Genomic DNA, 17128 nt, shown 5'->3' with positions numbered 1-17128 from the left:
GTTGGGTTGTGCCATGACAGTGACAACCACCTAACCTCCTAGACAATGCTGTGATAATATGGGTGCAAAATGCAAACCTTGAACTGATGTCGGTGTCCCCATTGGGCATTTCCCTTCACTTCCCGTTGCGGTGACCCCCCAAAAAGGTGGTAAAAACCTGGCAGGGTTAGAAAAGTCCTCAGGCACCTGGATTGGACAACGGGTCCAAAAAAATGCAAAAAGGGGGTGTAAGGAGACACCCTCATCAGCCCTAGAGGACCCCAACGGTGATCAGCTGGTGAAATCAGGGCGGGCCCCCCCCCCCCCCCAAAGACCTACTTCACCCACCCTCCTCCTCCTCTGGTGTTCATTATTATAGGTGCTCTTTAATCATCTCAGTGATTGATTCGTCGTCCTTCTCAGCAGCTTGAGCATGGATTACGTAAGGTCCGGGTTCTGAGGCATGCTCAGCCGATCTCCGATCCCGCCGCCTCCCTCAGCTCGGAGTCTTCTTGCCGACGGCACCGTACAGGTCGGCCCTGCGGTGACTCTGCACAGGCATCTCTCTCCGCACGCGGTGGAGGTAAGGCAGGTCAATCTCTGCGTAGCACACCCCGGGGCCGTCCCGGCACTGCGCCACCACCGCGCCCCACGGGTCCACCACCATGGCGTGTCCATACGAAGTCCTGCGCTGGTTGTGGCTGCCGGTCTGTGCCGCCGCCACCACGTAACACTGGTTCTCTATGGCTCGGGCCCTCAGGAGCACCTGTGGGGGTAAAAGGGGGGAGGGGGGTCAGCGACAGGTTTGCGTTACAGTAAGGACTCCGCCCACTGACCTTTTACCATGACTACCCCGATATCGTAATTCCTGACTGTTCACTGGTTGCAGCACCATCCCCAATAAGGTTGCAAAGGGTCATGTGATAAGAGGCTGCAGACCTACCCAGAAGCAGTTTTCCTGGGCTGTTGTTTGGATATCCAGAAGAGACAGATAGACTTAACGCAGTCTATTCCTTGCAGGCATAGAGAACCTGTCATGGCGGCTTTGGTTGGGGCATCCAAAGCTCGAGGCCGCAACGCGCTGGGATGGCACTTCTCCCAGGAACGTCTAATGCAATCCAGCAAACGCAGCTGCTGTGTTAAACCCTCAATCTGAGAAATCTATCACAGCAAGAATGCAGACAGCACCTCACAGGGTCACTGGGCGTTTACTTCCTGTACCATCAATCACATTGAGGCTTCCATGGCCAGGGGGTGACCCTGATTGGAGGATGTGAAATGTCTCGGGACTGATGTTTTCTGTATGTGAGGTGAGGAGGAACCTGCAGGAGGCGTGTCCAGGAATTCCTCATCATATACTGGGGTTCCCAGATCGCCAGCTTTGCTGACCCCGCAGGGAGGTCCCAACACCTTGCTTGTCCCAGGTCAGAGGTTCACGGGGCAGCAAAGGAAGGGATCGGGGTAACAGACCTGGGTTGTGCTCCTTTAACCACTTGCCACCCGCACTATAGCCGAATGATGGCTAGTTCTGGGAGGCGGTCGTATGTCCGGAGGACACCGCTGGTCACAGATTGAGGTAAGGGGCCGGATGTAAATAAAAGCCGGTTATCGGCACTCCTTTCCTGACAGCATGAGGATGCGAGAAGAGAGCCGATACACGACTTCTGTAAAAGAGGAATCTATGCTGATTATCAGTGCAGCCTCATCAGTGCCCACCAGTGCAGCCTCATCAGTGCCCACCAGTGCAGCCTCATCAGTGCCCACCAATGCAGCCTCATCAGTGCCCACCAGTGCAGCCTCATCAGTGCTGCCTCATCAGTTCCCATTAGCGCAGCCTATCAGTGCCCACCAGTGCAGCCTCATCAGTTCCTATTAGTGCAGCCTCATCAGTGCCCACCAGTGCAGCCTCATCAGTTCCTATTAGCGCATCCTCATCAGTGCCCACCAGGGCAGCCTGATCAGTGCCCACCAGTGCAGCCTCATCAGTTCCTATTAGCGCAGCCTCATCAGTGCCCACCAGTGCAGCCTCATCAGTTCCTATTAGCGCAGCCTCATCAGTGCCCACCAGGGCAGCCTGATCAGTGCCCACCAGGGCAGCCTGATCAGTGTCCACCAGGGCAGCCTGATCAGTGCCCACCAGTGCAGCCTCATCAGTTCCTATTAGCGCAGCCTCATCAGTGTCCACCAGGGCAGCCTGATCAGTGTCCACCAGGGCAGCCTGATCAGTGTCCACCAGTGCAGCCTCATCAGTGCAGCCTGATCAGTGTCCACCAATACAGCCTGATCAGTGCAACCGCATCAGTTCCCATTAGTGCAGCTTATCAGTGCCCACCAGTGCTGCCTCATTAGTTCCCATTAGTGCAGAATATCAGTGCCCACCAGTGCAGCCTCATCAGTGCCCACCAATGCAGCCTCATCAGTGCCCACCAATGCAGCCTCATCAGTGCCCATCAGGGCAGCCTCATCAGTGCCCACCAGTGCAGCCTCATCAGTGCAGCCTCATCAGTGCCCACCAGTGCCACCTCATCAGTGCCCATCAGGGCTGCCTGATCACCAATGCAGCCTATCAGTGCCCACCAGTGCAGCCTCATCAGTTCCCATTAGTGCAGCCTCATCAGTGCCCACCAGGGCAGCCTGATCAGTGCCCACCAGTGCAGCCTCATCAGTGCCCACCAGTGCAGCTTATCAGTGCCCACCAGTGCTGCCTCATTAGTTCCCATTAGTGCAGAATATCAGTGCCCACTAGTGCAGCCTCATCAGTGCCCACCAATGCAGCCTCATCAGTGCCCACCAGTGCCACCTCATCAATGCCCATCAGGGCTGCCTGATCACCAATGCAGCCTATCAGTGCCCACCAATGCAGCCTCATCAGTTCCCATTAGTGCAGCCTCATCAGTGCAGCCTATCAGTGCCCACCAGTGCAGCCTCATCTGTGCCCATCAGGGCAGCCTGATCATTGCCCACTAGTGCAGCCTTTCAGTGCCGCTTCATCAGCACACATCAATAAGGGGGAAAAATTATCAGTTTGCTAAATCTAACACCAAACTGTGAATTTTATTTATTTTTTTTTTCAAAATTTTCAATAGTTTTTGGTTTAGCAAAAAATAAAAAAAACCTCAGCGGTGAATAAATAACACCAAAAGAAAGCTCTATTTGTGCGAACAAAATGATAAAAATTTCAGATGAGTCCAGCATTGCATGACCGTGCAATTGTCATTCAAAGTATGAGAGCGCTGAAAGCTGAGAATTGTCCTGGGCAGGAAGGGGGTGAAAGCGCCCGGTATTGAAGTGGTTAAGAAGTCACCAGTGGGATGTTTACACGCATAAGTTGCATTCTAAGAAGAATTCCAGCTAAAACTTTGTTTTTTTAGTCCTGTAGGGAGGGGTTAGAACCTCTGTCAAGTGTAACTGCTGTGTGTCCCCGCACGGGCGATATTCTCTTGCTTCCTGTGCTGGTGACACAACAGGAAGTTTGAGGAAATCCCCAACAAATGCCAATTTGAGGCAGAGTCTAACCCCCTTCCCAAGGGTCTTAACTTCTTTTTAAGGCTTTTTATTAGGCCCCGCAACATCCTGACCACCTGCCACCCCACGTCTCCTCTCTCCGCAACATTCTGATTGGCCCCTCATCTTGTAGGTCTCACATGCAGCACTTCCTTTGAACCTCGAACCCCACAGCACACGGGTCTCCGCCATGAATAGCCAATCCTGCTGGAGACCCCTGGGCCGGCCCCTCCTATTGGTTGCTGTCCCATCCCACCCCCACCTCTCATACAAACCTACCTCCCAGTGTGCCAGCCCCGTGGTGATGGTAAAGGCGGAGGGGTAGGTGAGAATTTCCGCTCCTTCCCGGGACAGAGCCAGCGACATCTCCGGAAAGCGAAGGTCGTAGCAAACGGCGAGACCGACCTGCCGCACAATAAAAACAAATTCCAAGTCATTAAGGTTGTGTTCTGTTTTGGATGGAGCGGGGGGGGGGGGGGGGGGGAGGGGATTCATCCCCTCTATTGGTCCTGGTGAGCGTTGTCACTGGAACAGGAAGTGATGGGAAATCCAAAATGTTAGTTGTCACCAAATACAGAATGTAGAGAAAATCTTCCTATGGGGACACTTGTTCTAAGACGTTCGCTCACTATGGACAGATTTCCTCTCACTTCCTGTTGTCACTAGGACAGGAACTGAAGGGAACTCTCCTAAATTAATCAGGAGGAGGGGCCAGGGCAGCATTGGGGAGGGACTGGGGCAGTGCGCAGAACCTGTCAGGGCTGTGCTGGGAAGGAACTAGGTGGGAAATGATCAGTGTTGTGATAAAAACGGACTGAATAGGGCTGGGGAGGGGTCAGGGCTGTGCTGAGGAGGGGTCAGGACTGTGCTAGGAAGTGGTCAGTCTGTGTTGGGGAGTGATCAGGCTGTGCTGAGGAGGGGTGTGGACTGTGCTAGGGAGTGGTCAAAATGTGCTGAGAAGGGTTCGGGAATGTCCTGGGAAGTGGTCAAACTGTGCTGAGGAGGGGTCAGTAATGTGCTGGGGAGTGGTCAGGAATGTGCTGGGGAGTGGTCAGGAATGTGCTGGGGAGTGGACTGTGCTAGCGGGTGGTCAGGGCTGGGGAAGCGATGGGTAGTGCCTGGGGAGGTGTCAGAACTCTTATGGGGAGGGGTTGGGGCAGTGCTGAGGAGAGGTCAGGAATGTGCTGGGGAGTGGTCAGGTTGTGCTAAGGAGGGGTGTGGACTGTTCTAAGGGAGTGGTCAGACTGTGCTGAGGAGGGGTCAGGAATGTCCTGGGGAGTGGTCAGACTGTGCTGAGGAGGGGTCAGGAATGTCCTGGGGAGTGGTCAGGCTGTGCTGAGGAGGGATGTGAACTGTGCTAGGGAGTGGTCAGACTGTGCTAAGGAGGGGTCAGGAATGTCCTGGGGAGTGGTCAGGCTGTGCTGAGGAGGGGTGTGAACTGTGCTAGGGAGTGGTCAGACTGTGCTGAGGAGAGGTCAGGAAAATGCTGGGGAGTGGTCAGGTTGTGCTGAGGAGGGGTGTGGACTGTGCTTAGGGAGTGGTCAGACTGTGCTGTGGAGGGGTGTGAACTGTGCTAGGGAGTGGTCAGACTGTGCTGAGGAAGTATCAGGAATGTCCTGGGGAGTGGTCAGGTTGGGCTGAGGAGGGGTGTGGACTGTGCTAGTGAGTGGTCAGGGCTGGGGAAGCGATGGGTAGTGCCTGGGGAGGTGTCCGAACTGTTATGGGGAGGGGTTGGGGCAGTGCTAGGGAAGTGCTTAGGAGTGGTCTGGAATGTGCTGGGGAGTGGTCAGGCTGTGCTGAGGAGGGATGTGGAAGTGCTAGGGAGTGGTCAGGAAAGACCTGGGGAGTGGTCAGGTTGTGTTGAGGAGGGGTCAGGAATGTGCTGGGGAGTGGTCAGGTTGTGCTGAGGAGGGGTGTGGAGTGTTCTAAGGGAGTGGTCAGACTGTGCTGAGGAGGAGCCAGGAATGTGCGGAGGAGGGTTGTGGACTGTGCTAGGGAGTGGTCAGGGACGGTGAAGCGCTTGGGTAGTGCCTGGGGAGGGGTCAGATCTGTTATGGGGAGGGACTGGGGTAGTGCTTTGGAGGGGTAAGGACTGTGCTGGCGATAGGCCTGGGCTATGCTAGGGACAGATTGGGGCAGTGCCCAGGACTGTACTTGAGAGGGGCCTGGGCTGTGTTGGGGGCAGTGCCTACTATTATAAACACTTGTACATCGCTACTACAAAAGGAGTTCTAAACAACCAACTGCACCTTTCCCACCGGGGTGCTGACAGGGGGCGCCAGCTCCATCCCCGGGACAGTGAAACCGCTCTCCTTCAGTGACACCCCGCTCTGTAGATCCACGTCAAACAGGTGAGTCTTGCGGTAGATGGACCGGATGCGTCCTGCGGAAAGACACACATGGGGGGGTCAATGGAAAATAAATAAGAGACTTTAGGAAATGTATTTGCTCAGGGAGCCGATATTTCTGTTTTTAATTCTCTGCAGTAAAAAAAGCGACCCTCCACCTTGAAGTACATAGCAGCCCTTCCCCGCCCCTGCCCAACACTGTGCTGGGGAGGGGCCGGGGACAAGCTAGGGCAGTGCTGGGGAGGGGCCGGGGCAGGGTAGTCCTTTAATTAAAAAGGAATATTACTATAGTAACAGACACTTCCTGTCCCAGAGACACAACAGGAAGTGAGAGGAAATCCCCCAGAACAGGCGCCCCCATTAAGAAGACTTTCCTCACTTCCTGTCTGGGTGATAGAAGGAATAACAGGAGGGGCTGTCCTTGGTGATGGATGAGGGGGCGTTGACTTTCACACACAGCAGTGACAGGTACCTGTGTCATCCAGGAGGAGGTGGGAGTTGGAGATCCTGCGGTCTTTCTCCCAGTTGGGGCCCTTCTCATGGAATCCACCCAGAGACAGCCAGAGGTGGCATTCCCTGACACAGAGAGAGAGAGAGAAGATGATCAGGACCAAAATCCCGCCCAGTGGGAGGGACTGGGGTAGTGCTGGGGAGGGGATAGGATGGCACTAAGGAGGAGCTGGGGAGGGTCTGGGGGAATCCTGGAAAGAGGCTGGGCATTCAGCTGGGTAGTGGGGGAGGGGCTGGAGCAGCACTAGGGAGGGAGAGAAGGAGGTAGTGCTGATAAAGGTCTGGGCTATGCTGGGCTGGGGTTGTGCTAGGGAGTGGCCAGGGTGGTGCTGGGGACGGAAGGGGACGGCACTAGGGAGGAGCTGAGGAAGGTCTGTGCTGGGGTGGGGAGGGGGCAGTGTTGGGGAGTGGCCAGGACTGTGCTGGAGAGATGCTGAGGCAGTGCAGGGGAGGTACCAGGGCTGTGCTAGGGGATGCTGAGGCAGTGCAGGGGAGGGGCCAGGGCTCTGCTGGGGGAGGGCTGTGCTAGGGGATGCTGAGGCAGTGCAGGGGAGGGGCCAGTCTAAGAGGAAAAGCAGTTTTGGGGAGGGGCTGTGTTAGAGAAGAGGAAGTTTTGGGGAGGAGTTGTGTTGGTGGGGGGAGTTTTCGGGAGGGGTTGTGTTGGGGAGGGGCTGGGCAGTCTTTAGGGAAAAACTGTTTTGGGGGAGGGCCTGTGTTAGAGGAGGGGAAGTTTTGGGGAGGGGCTATGTTAGAGGTGGGGAAGTTTTAGGGAGGGGCTATGTTAGAGGAGGGGAAGTTTTAGGGAGGGGCTATGTTAGAGGAGGGGAAGTTTTAGGGAGGGGCTATGTTAGAGGAGGGGAAGTTTTAGGGAGGGGCTATGTTAGAGGAGGGGAAGTTTTGGGGAGGGGCTGTGTTAGAGGAGGGGAAGCTTTAGGGAGGGGCTATGTTAGAGGAGGGGAAGTTTTAGGGAGGGGCTATGTTAGAGGTGGGGAAGTTTAAGGGAGGGGAAGTTTTAGGGAGGGGCTATGTTAGAGGAGGGGAAGTTTTAGGGAGGGGCTATGTTAGAGGAGTGGAAGTTTTGGGGAGGGGCTATGTTAGAGAAGGGGAATTTTTTGGGAGGGGCTGTTAGAGGAGGGGACGTTTTAGGGAGGGGCTATGTTAGAGGAGGGGAAGTTTTCGGGAGGGGCTATGTTAGAGGAGGGGACATTTTAGGGAGGGGCTATGTTAGAGGAGGGGAAGTTTTAGGGAGGGGCTATGTTAGAGGTGGGGAAGTTTTAGGGAGGGGCTATGTTAGAGGAGGGGAAGTTTTAGGGAGGGGCTATGTTAGAGGAGGGGAAGTTTTAGGGAGGGGCTATGTTAGAGGAGTGGAAGTTTTGGGGAGGGGCTATGTTAGAGAAGGGGAAGTTTTAGGGAGGGGCTGTTAGAGGAGGGGACGTTTTAGGGAGGGGCTATGTTAGAGGAGGGGAAGTTTTGGGGAGGGGCTATGTTAGAGGGGACGTTTTAGGAAGGGGCTATGTTAGAGGAGGGGAAGTTTTAGGGAGGGGCTATGTTAGAGGTGGGGAAGTTTTAGGGAGGGGCTATGTTAGAGGAGGGGAAGTTTTAGGGAGGGGCTATGTTAGAGGAGGGGAAGTTTTAGGGAGGGGCTATGTTAGAGGTGGGGAAGTTTTGGGGAGGGGCTATGTTAGAGGAGGGGAAGTTTTAGGGAGGGGCTATGTTAGAGGAGGGGAAGTTTTGGGGAGGGGCTATGTTAGAGGAGGGGAAGTTTTAGGGAGGGGCTATGTTAGAGGAGGGGAAGTTTTGGGGAGGGGCTATATTAGAGGAGGGGAAGTTTTGGGGAGGGGCTATGTTAGAGGAGGGGAAGTTTTGGGGAGGGGCTATGTTAGAGGTGGGGAAGTTTTGGGGAGGGGCTATGTTAGAGGAGGGGAAGTTTTGGGGAGGGGCTATGTTAGAGGTGGGGAAGTTTTAGAGAGGGGCTATGTTAGAGGTGGGGAAGTTTTAGGGAGGGGCTATGTTAGAGGTGGGGAAGTTTTGGGGAGGGGCTATGTTAGAGGTGGGGAAGTTTTGGGGAGGGGCTATGTTAGAGGCGGGGAAGTTTTGGGGAGGGGCTATGTTAGAGGTGGGGGCGTTTTGGGGAGGGGCTATGTTAGAGGAGGGGAAGTTTTAGGGAGGGGCTATGTTAGAGGAGGCGAATTTTAGGGAGGGGCTATGTTAGAGGAGGGGAAGTTTTAGGGAGGGGCTGTTAGAGGAGGGGACGTTTTAGGGAGGGGCTATGTTAGAGGAGGGGAAATTTTAGGGAGGGGCTATGTTAGAGGTGGGGAAGTTTTAGGGAGCGGCTATGTTAGAGGAGGGGAAGTTTTAGGGAGGGGCTATGTTAGAGAAGGGGAAGTTTTAGGGAGGGGCTGTTAGAGGAGGGGACGTTTTAGGGAGGGGCTATGTTAGAGGAGGGGAAGTTTTAGGGAGGGGCTGTTAGAGGAGGGGACGTTTTAGGGAGGGGCTATGTTAGAGGAGGGGAAGTTTTGGGGAGGGGCTATGTTAGAGGCGGGGAAGTTTTAGGGAGGGGCTATGTTAGAGGTGGGGAAGTTTTGGGGAGGGGCTATGTTAGAGGTGGGGAAGTTTTGGGGAGGGGCTATGTTAGAGGTGGGGATGTTTTGGGGAGGGGCTATGTTAGAGGTGGGGAAGTTTTGGGGAGGGGCTATGTTAGAGGAGGGGAAGTTTTGGGGAGGGGCTATGTTAGAGGAGGGGAAGTTTTAGGGAGGGGCTATGTTAGAGGAGGGGAAGGTTTAGGGAGGGGCTATGTTAGAGGTGGGGAAGTTTTGGGGAGGGGCTATGTTAGAGGAGGGGTAGTGTTTGGAGAAGGGTTGTGTTGGGGGAGGGGCAGTGTTCTGGGGAGGGGATGTGTTGGGGGAGGGGCAGTGTTTGGGGGAGGGGCCATGTGTCTCACCTGGCCAGGGCGGAGTATTGTTGGATCAGCGCCCCCTCCAGGCTCTCAGCCAGGCTCAGGGTCTCCTCGGTGCTCCCCCCGATGTAGTCGAAGGCCTCGGGGAGGAAGACCATGGCGGCGTTGCGGGCGGAGGCCTCCCGGATGAGGGCGGAGCAGGCGGAGAGGTTGTCCTCCTTGTTGGCGGTGGAGGTCACCTGACAGACGGCGATCAGCGGATTGTGGGCGGAGCTCCCCGACATCGTCCTGAAACTTCACAAATAAGAAAACGTTATTCCTCCCCCGGAGCTCCTCCTGGGAGGACTGGAAGGGGCGGAGTAATGGTCTAATGAACTCCGCCCACAAGGAGCTCTATGGAGGTTACAATGTCAACAGAATGGTTACTGTAGGTGGAGGGCGGGGTGATTTGCGATTGGACAAAGTCAAGGTGTGTCCCCCGCCCCCATATAAAGATCCTGAGTCAGGTCTACTTCCTGTGACCCCCATTCCGCTCACTTCCGGTCCCGGTGTCACAGGCAGTGAGAGGAAATCCCTACATTGGGGACACAGACAGACATTCCCCCCCACAATCCGGGAAATACATTTCTGGGTGGAGTCACTCACCTCCTCAGCGCCCCCCACAGCCGCCAGCCGACCCTCATCCGCTCTCTGCCCTCAGTCAATATGGCGGCGGGAGGCGGGGCGGCAGGAAGTGACGTTTTCAACGATTTCCGGCGGCGAGCTCTCACTCAGCGGAGGAAACATGGCGAGTGCGGCGGCTAAGCAGATCGCTGCGGAGCAGGTGAGAGAGGACTACAACTCCCAGCATACCCTCCTCTATACTGAGGGGGGGACTACAACTCCCAGCGTACCCTCCGCTGTACTGAGGGGGACTACAACTCCCAGCATACCCTTCTCTATACCGAGGGAAATACAGCTTCCAGCATACCTTCTATACTGATGGGGGGGGGGACTACAACTCCCAGCATTTCTTTCTCTATACGTAGGGGAAACTACAACTCTCAGAATACCTTCCTCTCTACTGAGGGGGACTACAACTCCCAGCATACCCCTCATTATACTAAAGGGACAGAAACTCAGCATACCCACTTCTATATTGAAGGAGTACTACAACTATCAGCATATCTTCCAGTATACTAAGGGGGGGGGACTACAACTCCCAGCATACCCTCTATACTGAGAGGGACTACAACTCCCAGCATACCCTCTATACTGAGGGGGGACTACAACTCCCAGCATACCCTCTATACTGAGAGGGACTACAACTCCCAGCATACCCTCCTCTATACTGAGGGGGGACTACCACTCCCAGCATACCATCTATACTGAGAGGGACTACCACTCCCAGCATACCCTCCTCTATACTCAGGGGGAACTACAACTCCCAGCATACCCTCCTCTATACTGAGGGGGGACTACCACTCCCAGCATACCCTCTATACTGAGGGGGGAACTACAACTCCCAGCATACCCTCTATACTGAGGGGGACTACAACTCCCAGCATACCCTCCTCTATACTGAGGGGGGACTACCACTCCCAGCATACCCTCTATACTGAGAGGGACTACAACTCCCAGCATACCCTCCTCTATACTGAGGGGGGACTACCACTCCCAGCATACCCTCCTCTATACTGAGGGGGGACTACCACTCCCAGCATACCCTCCTCTATACTGAGGGGGGACTACCACTCCCAGCATACCCTCCTCTGTACTGAGGGGGGACTACCACTCCCAGCATACCCTCCTCTATACTGAGGGGGGACTACCACTCCCAGCATACCCTCCTCTATACTGAGGGGGGACTACCACTCCCAGCATACCCTCCTCTATACTGAGGGGGGACTACAACTCCCAGCATACCCTCCTCTATACTGAGAGGGACTACAACTCCCAGCATACCCTCCTCTATACTGAGGGGGGACTACAACTCCCAGCATACCCTCTATACTGCGGGGGGACTACAACTCCCAGCATACCCTCCTCTATACTGAGGGGGGACTACAACTCCCAGCATACCCTCTATACTGCGGGGGGACTACAACTCCCAGCATACCCTCCTCTATACTGAGAGGGACTACAACTCCCAGCATACCCTCCTCTATACTCAGGGGGAACTACAACTCCCAGCATACCCTCCTCTATACTGAGGGGGGACTACCACTCCCAGCATACCCTCTATACTGAGGGGGGAACTACAACTCCCAGCATACCCTCTATACTGAGGGGGACTACAACTCCCAGCATACCATCTATACTGAGAGGGACTACAACTCCCAGCATACCCTCTATACTGAGGGGGGACTACCACTCCCAGCATACCCTCTATACTGAGGGGGGACTACCACTCCCAGCATACCCTCCTCTATACTGAGAGGGACAACAACTCCCAGCATACCCTCCTCTATACTGAGAGGGACTACAACTCCCAGCATACCCTCCTCTATACTGAGGGGGACTACCACTCCCAGCATACCCTCCTCTATACTGAGGGGGGACTACCACTCCCAGCATACCCTCCTCTATACTGAGGGGGGACTACCACTCCCAGCATACCCTCCTCTATACTGAGAGGGACTACAACTCCCAGCATACCCTCCTCTGTACTGAGGGGGGACTACCACTCCCAGCATACCCTCCTCTGTACTGAGGGGGGACTACCACTCCCAGCATACCCTCCTCTATACTGAGGGGGGACTACCACTCCCAGCATACCCTCCTCTATACTGAGGGGGGACTACAACTCCCAGCATACCCTCCTCTATACTGAGAGGGACTACAACTCCCAGCATACCCTCCTCTATACTGAGAGGGACTACAACTCCCAGCATACCCTCCTCTATACTGAGGGGGGACTACAACTCCCAGCATACCCTCCTCTATACTGAGGGGGGACTACAACTCCCAGCATACCCTCTTCTATACTGAGAGGGACTACAACTCCCAGCATACCCTCCTCTATACTGAGGGGGGACTACCACTCCCAGCATACCCTCCTCTATACTGAGGGGGGACTACAACTCCCAGCATACCCTCTATACTGAGGGGGGACTACAACTCCCAGCATACCCTCCTCTATACTGAGAGGGACTACAACTCCCAGCATACCCTCCTCTATACTGAGGGGGGGGACTACCACTCCCAGCATACCCTCCTCTGTACTGAGGGGGGACTACCACTCCCAGCATACCCTCCTCTGTACTGAGGGGGGACTACCACTCCCAGCATACCCTCCTCTGTACTGAGGGGGGACTACCACTCCCAGCATACCCTCCTCTATACTGAGGGGGGACTACCACTCCCAGCATACCCTCTATACTGAGGGGGGAACTACAACTCCCAGCATACCCTCTATACTGAGGGGGACTACAACTCCCAGCATACCATCTATACTGAGAGGGACTACAACTCCCAGCATACCCTCTATACTGAGGGGGGACTACCACTCCCAGCATACCCTCTATACTGAGGGGGGACTCCCACTCCCAGCATACCCTCCTCTATACTGAGAGGGACAACAACTCCCAGCATACCCTCCTCTATACTGAGAGGGACTACAACTCCCAGCATACCCTCCTCTATACTGAGGGGGACTACCACTCCCAGCATACCCTCCTCTATACTGAGGGGGGACTACCACTCCCAGCATACCCTCCTCTATACTGAGGGGGGACTACCACTCCCAGCATACCCTCCTCTATACTGAGAGGGACTACAACTCCCAGCATACCCTCCTCTATACTGAGGGGGGACTACCACTCCCAGCATACCCTCCTCTGTACTGAGGGGGGACTACCACTCCCAGCATACCCTCCTCTATACTGAGGGGGGACTACCACTCCCAGCATACCCTCCTCTATACTGAGGGGGGACTACAACTCCCAGCATACCCTCTATACTGAGGGGGACTACAACTCCCAGCATACCCTCCTCTATACTGAGAGGGACTACAACTCCCAGCATACCCTCCTCTATACTGAGGGGGGACTACAACTCCCAGCATACCCTCCTCTATACTGAGGGGGGACTACAACTCCCAGCATACCCTCTTCTATACTGAGAGGGACTACAACTCCCAGCATACCCTCCTCTATACTGAGGGGGGACTACCACTCCCAGCATACCCTCCTCTATACTGAGGGGGGACTACAACTCCCAGCATACCCTCTATACTGAGGGGGGACTACAACTCCCAGCATACCCTCCTCTATACTGAGAGGGACTACAACTCCCAGCATACCCTCCTCTATACTGAGGGGGGGGACTACCACTCCCAGCATACCCTCCTCTGTACTGAGGGGGGACTACCACTCCCAGCATACCCTCCTCTGTACTGAGGGGGACTACCACTCCCAGCATACCCTCCTCTATACTGTATTAGAAGTCTGTAATCTCTTTGTTGCTCTGTAGGTGGTGGCGGGGTTCAATCGCCTGCGGCAGGAGCAGAGGGGTTTGGCCACCAAGTCGGCTCAGCTGGAGATGGAACTGAGCGAACACACGTGAGTACCATCCCCCACACGGGGCCCCAGAACTCCGCCCTAATTCAGCGCCACTTTATTTCCCATCCCCCTTATATGGCTCTCATCACCGTCCAATCAATGCCTGACCTCCTGATCAGGGCTCCCAGCCCCGGAGTGTGCATAACCCATAGCAGGGCCCCGTACATCGGTCTGCGGAGGGGCGGGGCCTCATTAATCCGCCATCTTTCTCTCTCACAGTTTGGTGATTGACACCCTGCGGGAGGTGGACCAGAGCAGGAAGTGTTACCGGATGGTGGGGGGCGTCCTGGTGGAGCGGACGGTGAAGGAGGTGCTGCCGGCATTGGAGAGCAACAAGGAACAGGTGAGCCCGGGGCCCCCATTGGGGCAACTTGTACGGGGGGGGGGGGGGGGAGTTCCAGGTTGTCACTATTTGTACGGGGGGGGGGGGGCTCCAGGTTGTCACTATTTGGGGGGGGGGGGGCTCCAGGTTGTCACTATTTGTACAGGGGGAGGGGTGCTCAGGTTGTCACTATTTGTACGGGGGGGGGGGGGAGGGGGTGGGGCAATCCAGGTTGTCACTATTTGTACGGAGCTGAAAATGATCGATTTAGCAGATAAAATCTATAAGTGAGCGATGGAAACTTCAAGAGCCTGTACAGTTAATCAGTTCAATGCTCCAGACTCCACCCCCTTTTCTCCGCCTCCAAAATGCTCATTTGACTGTTGGTGACATCATGGGTCTTACCCCTCCTCCCTCTCTTTGGAGCAGCCCCGCCCACTGAAAGCCTGATTTCTTCTGTCAGATCTAAATCATACCCTGTATACTGGGAGAGACTACACCTCCCATGACCTGCTTCTGTATACTAAAGGGGGGACTACAACTCCCAGCATGCCCTGCCCCCTCTATATGGGGGGACTACAACTCCCAGCATGCCCTGCCCCGCTATACTGGGGGACTACAACTCTCAGCATGTCCTGCTCCCCTCTATTGGAGGACTACAACTCCCAGCATTCCCAGGCCCCTATACCGAGGGACTACAACTCCCAGCATTCCCCCGTCCTCCATACTGGGGGACTACAATTCCCAGCATTCCCTGGTCCTCCATACTAGGGGACTACAACTCCCAGCATTCCCTGGTCCTCCATACTAGGGTACTACAATTCCCAGCATTCCCTGGTCCTCCATACTAGGGGACTACAACTCCCAGCATTCCCTGGTCCTCCATACTAGGGGACTACAACTCCCAGCATACCCTGCCCCTCCACACTGTGGGACTACAACCCCCAGCATGTCCTGCTCACCTCTACTGTGGGACTAAACTCCCAGCATGTCCTGCTCCCCTCTACCGAGGGACTACAACTCCCAGCATGTCCTGCTCCCCTCTACTGAGGGACTACAACTCCCAGCATGTCCTGCTCCCCTCTACTGAGGGACTACAACTCCCAGCATGTCCTGCACCCCTCTACTAAGGGACTACAACCCCCAGCATGTCCTGCTCCCCTTTAATTTGGGGGACTACAACCCCCAGCATGTCCTGCTCCCCTCTACTGGGGGGGGGACTACAACTCCCAGCATGTCCTGCTCCCCTCTACTGAGGGGGCCTACAACTCCCACCATACCCCGGTCCTCCATGCCGAGGGACTACAACTCCCACTATACCCCGGTCCTCCATGCCGAGGGACTACATCTCCCAGAATGTCCTGCTTCTCTATACTGGGGGACTACAACTCTCAGCATGCCCTGCTTCTCTATACTGCGAACTACAACTCCCATCATGCCCTGCTCACAGCATGTTCAGCTCCATAGCAGTTGTTCTGTGCATTGCATGCAGAATTCTTTACATCTGAAAGCCCATCCCCCAACATAACACCTGTGTGCAAAGCCTCAGACAGAAGCTGTCCTCCATAGGCGGCAACTCCCCAGAATAGGTTTAGTCCGCGGCCCTGAGCTTCCATTTGAGGTTTCTCACACTCTAACTCCGCCTCCTCTCAACCCCCCCACAGCTCAACAAAATCATCGAGACGCTAAACACGCAGCTGCAGACGAAGGGGCGGGAGCTGAACGAATACCGGGAGAAGCACAACATCCGCCTGATGGGGGAGGACGACCAGAAGCAACCGCCCAAAGACGGGGATGGCGCCAAAAGCAGCTCCGCCGGTGTCCTTGTCTCCTGATCCTCCGCTGGTCTCCTGATTCCCCCCCCCCCCGCCGGGCTCCTGATCCTCCGCCGGGGTCCTGGTCTCCTGATCCCCCCCCGCCGGGGTCCTGGTCTCCTGATCCCCCCCCCCCCCCCCGCCGGGGTCCTGGTCTCCTGATCCCCCCCCGCCGGGGTCCTGGTCTCCTGATCCCCCCCCCCGCCGGGGTCCTGGTCTCCTGATCCCCCCCCCCCCCCGGGGTCCTGGTCTCCTGATCCCCCCCGCCGGGGTCCTGGTCTCCTGATCCCCCCCGCCGGGGTCCTGGTCTCCTGATCACAAGCCCCCCCCCTCACCCCACCAGGCTCCTGATCCTCCGCCGGGGTCCTGGTCTCCTGATCACAAGCCCCCCCCCCCCTCACCCCACCAGGCTCCTGATCCTCCGCCGGGGTTCTGGTCTCCTGATCCCCCCCCCCCCCCCCCCCCCGCCGGGCTCCTGGTCTCCTGATCCTCCGCAGACAGAATCTCATTTCACCGGGTCGAGGCTTTGCTAGAAACGGGGGCGTCAGATTCTGCGTCATGCTGCGGATTTGATGGTTTGGGGGGGTTCATGGCGGAATTCGGGGCTTTCTGCTTTTTTTTTTTTTTTTTATTTTATTAAAAAAGGTTTTTCGTTTTGTTAAATAAAGTTTGTTGAATGCCTTTGCTTGTCTTGTGTATTAATATTATTTTTTTTTTTTACTTTTTTTTTTTTTTTTTTTAAATATACACTTTATTAGTTTGTGATCTTTTGTACAAAGTGCCCGTTCAGCAGCTGCCCATCTGCCACTTGTCACTCCGGACAGCTGAGGTGACACGCGGACGTCTATTTTAAATCTTCAGCTCCCCGGCATGGTCGGGGTGTCAACACTCCCCACACCCACTGCGCCAAATATCTGCATCAAAGATTTTGTGGGTATTTTAAAGTGGACCTGTCATCCGGTTTCCATGTTTGGTGCATTTATGGCAATTTAAACTGCAGTACAGAAGTAGGATGCAGCTGAAAGAAATAATAAAAATATATATATATATATATATATATATATATATATATATATATATATATATATAGGAATAGAAATAATAAAAAATAAAAGGAATTAGAAATAATAAAAAATAAAAGGAATTAGAAATAATATAAAATAAAAGGAATTAGAAATAATATAAAATAAAAGGAATTAGAGCTAATTAAAATT

The 17128-nt window shown here is 54.9% G+C and overlaps 2 protein-coding genes across 3 annotated transcripts; one reads left to right on the top strand and one right to left on the bottom strand.

Moving 5' to 3' along the window:
- Positions 1-463: 463 nt before the first annotated feature.
- On the bottom strand, positions 464-9981 carry NIT1 (nitrilase 1). 2 transcript variants are annotated; one of them, XM_082275910.1, is made up of 6 exons: positions 9883-9981; positions 9283-9531; positions 6304-6407; positions 5733-5866; positions 3763-3888; positions 464-745 (listed from the first exon to the last, which is right to left on the bottom strand). In XM_082275910.1, the coding sequence occupies exons 1-6, from the start codon at positions 9918-9920 to the stop codon at positions 476-478; spliced, it is 921 nt and encodes a 306-aa protein (XP_082132036.1). In that variant the 5' UTR covers positions 9921-9981; the 3' UTR covers positions 464-475. The 2 variants fall into 2 exon arrangements, with proteins under 2 accessions (XP_082132036.1, XP_082132037.1); XM_082275911.1 differs by having other exon boundaries at positions 9283-9525; positions 9883-9969.
- PFDN2 (prefoldin subunit 2) lies at positions 9963-15935 on the top strand (the record flags this gene model as incomplete). Its single annotated transcript, XM_082275912.1, has 4 exons — positions 9963-10060; positions 13690-13778; positions 13998-14121; positions 15765-15935. The coding sequence occupies exons 1-4, from the start codon at positions 10022-10024 to the stop codon at positions 15933-15935; spliced, it is 423 nt and encodes a 140-aa protein (XP_082132038.1). The 5' UTR covers positions 9963-10021.
- Positions 15936-17128: the final 1193 nt, after the last annotated feature.

This window comes from Pelophylax lessonae, assembly GCF_965119305.1.
Source record: "Pelophylax lessonae genome assembly, chromosome: 13".
NCBI classification, from domain to species: domain Eukaryota; kingdom Metazoa; phylum Chordata; class Amphibia; order Anura; family Ranidae; genus Pelophylax; species Pelophylax lessonae.
Note: the sequence above shows the minus strand (reverse complement) of the source record. Positions and strands in the feature narration are given on the sequence as shown.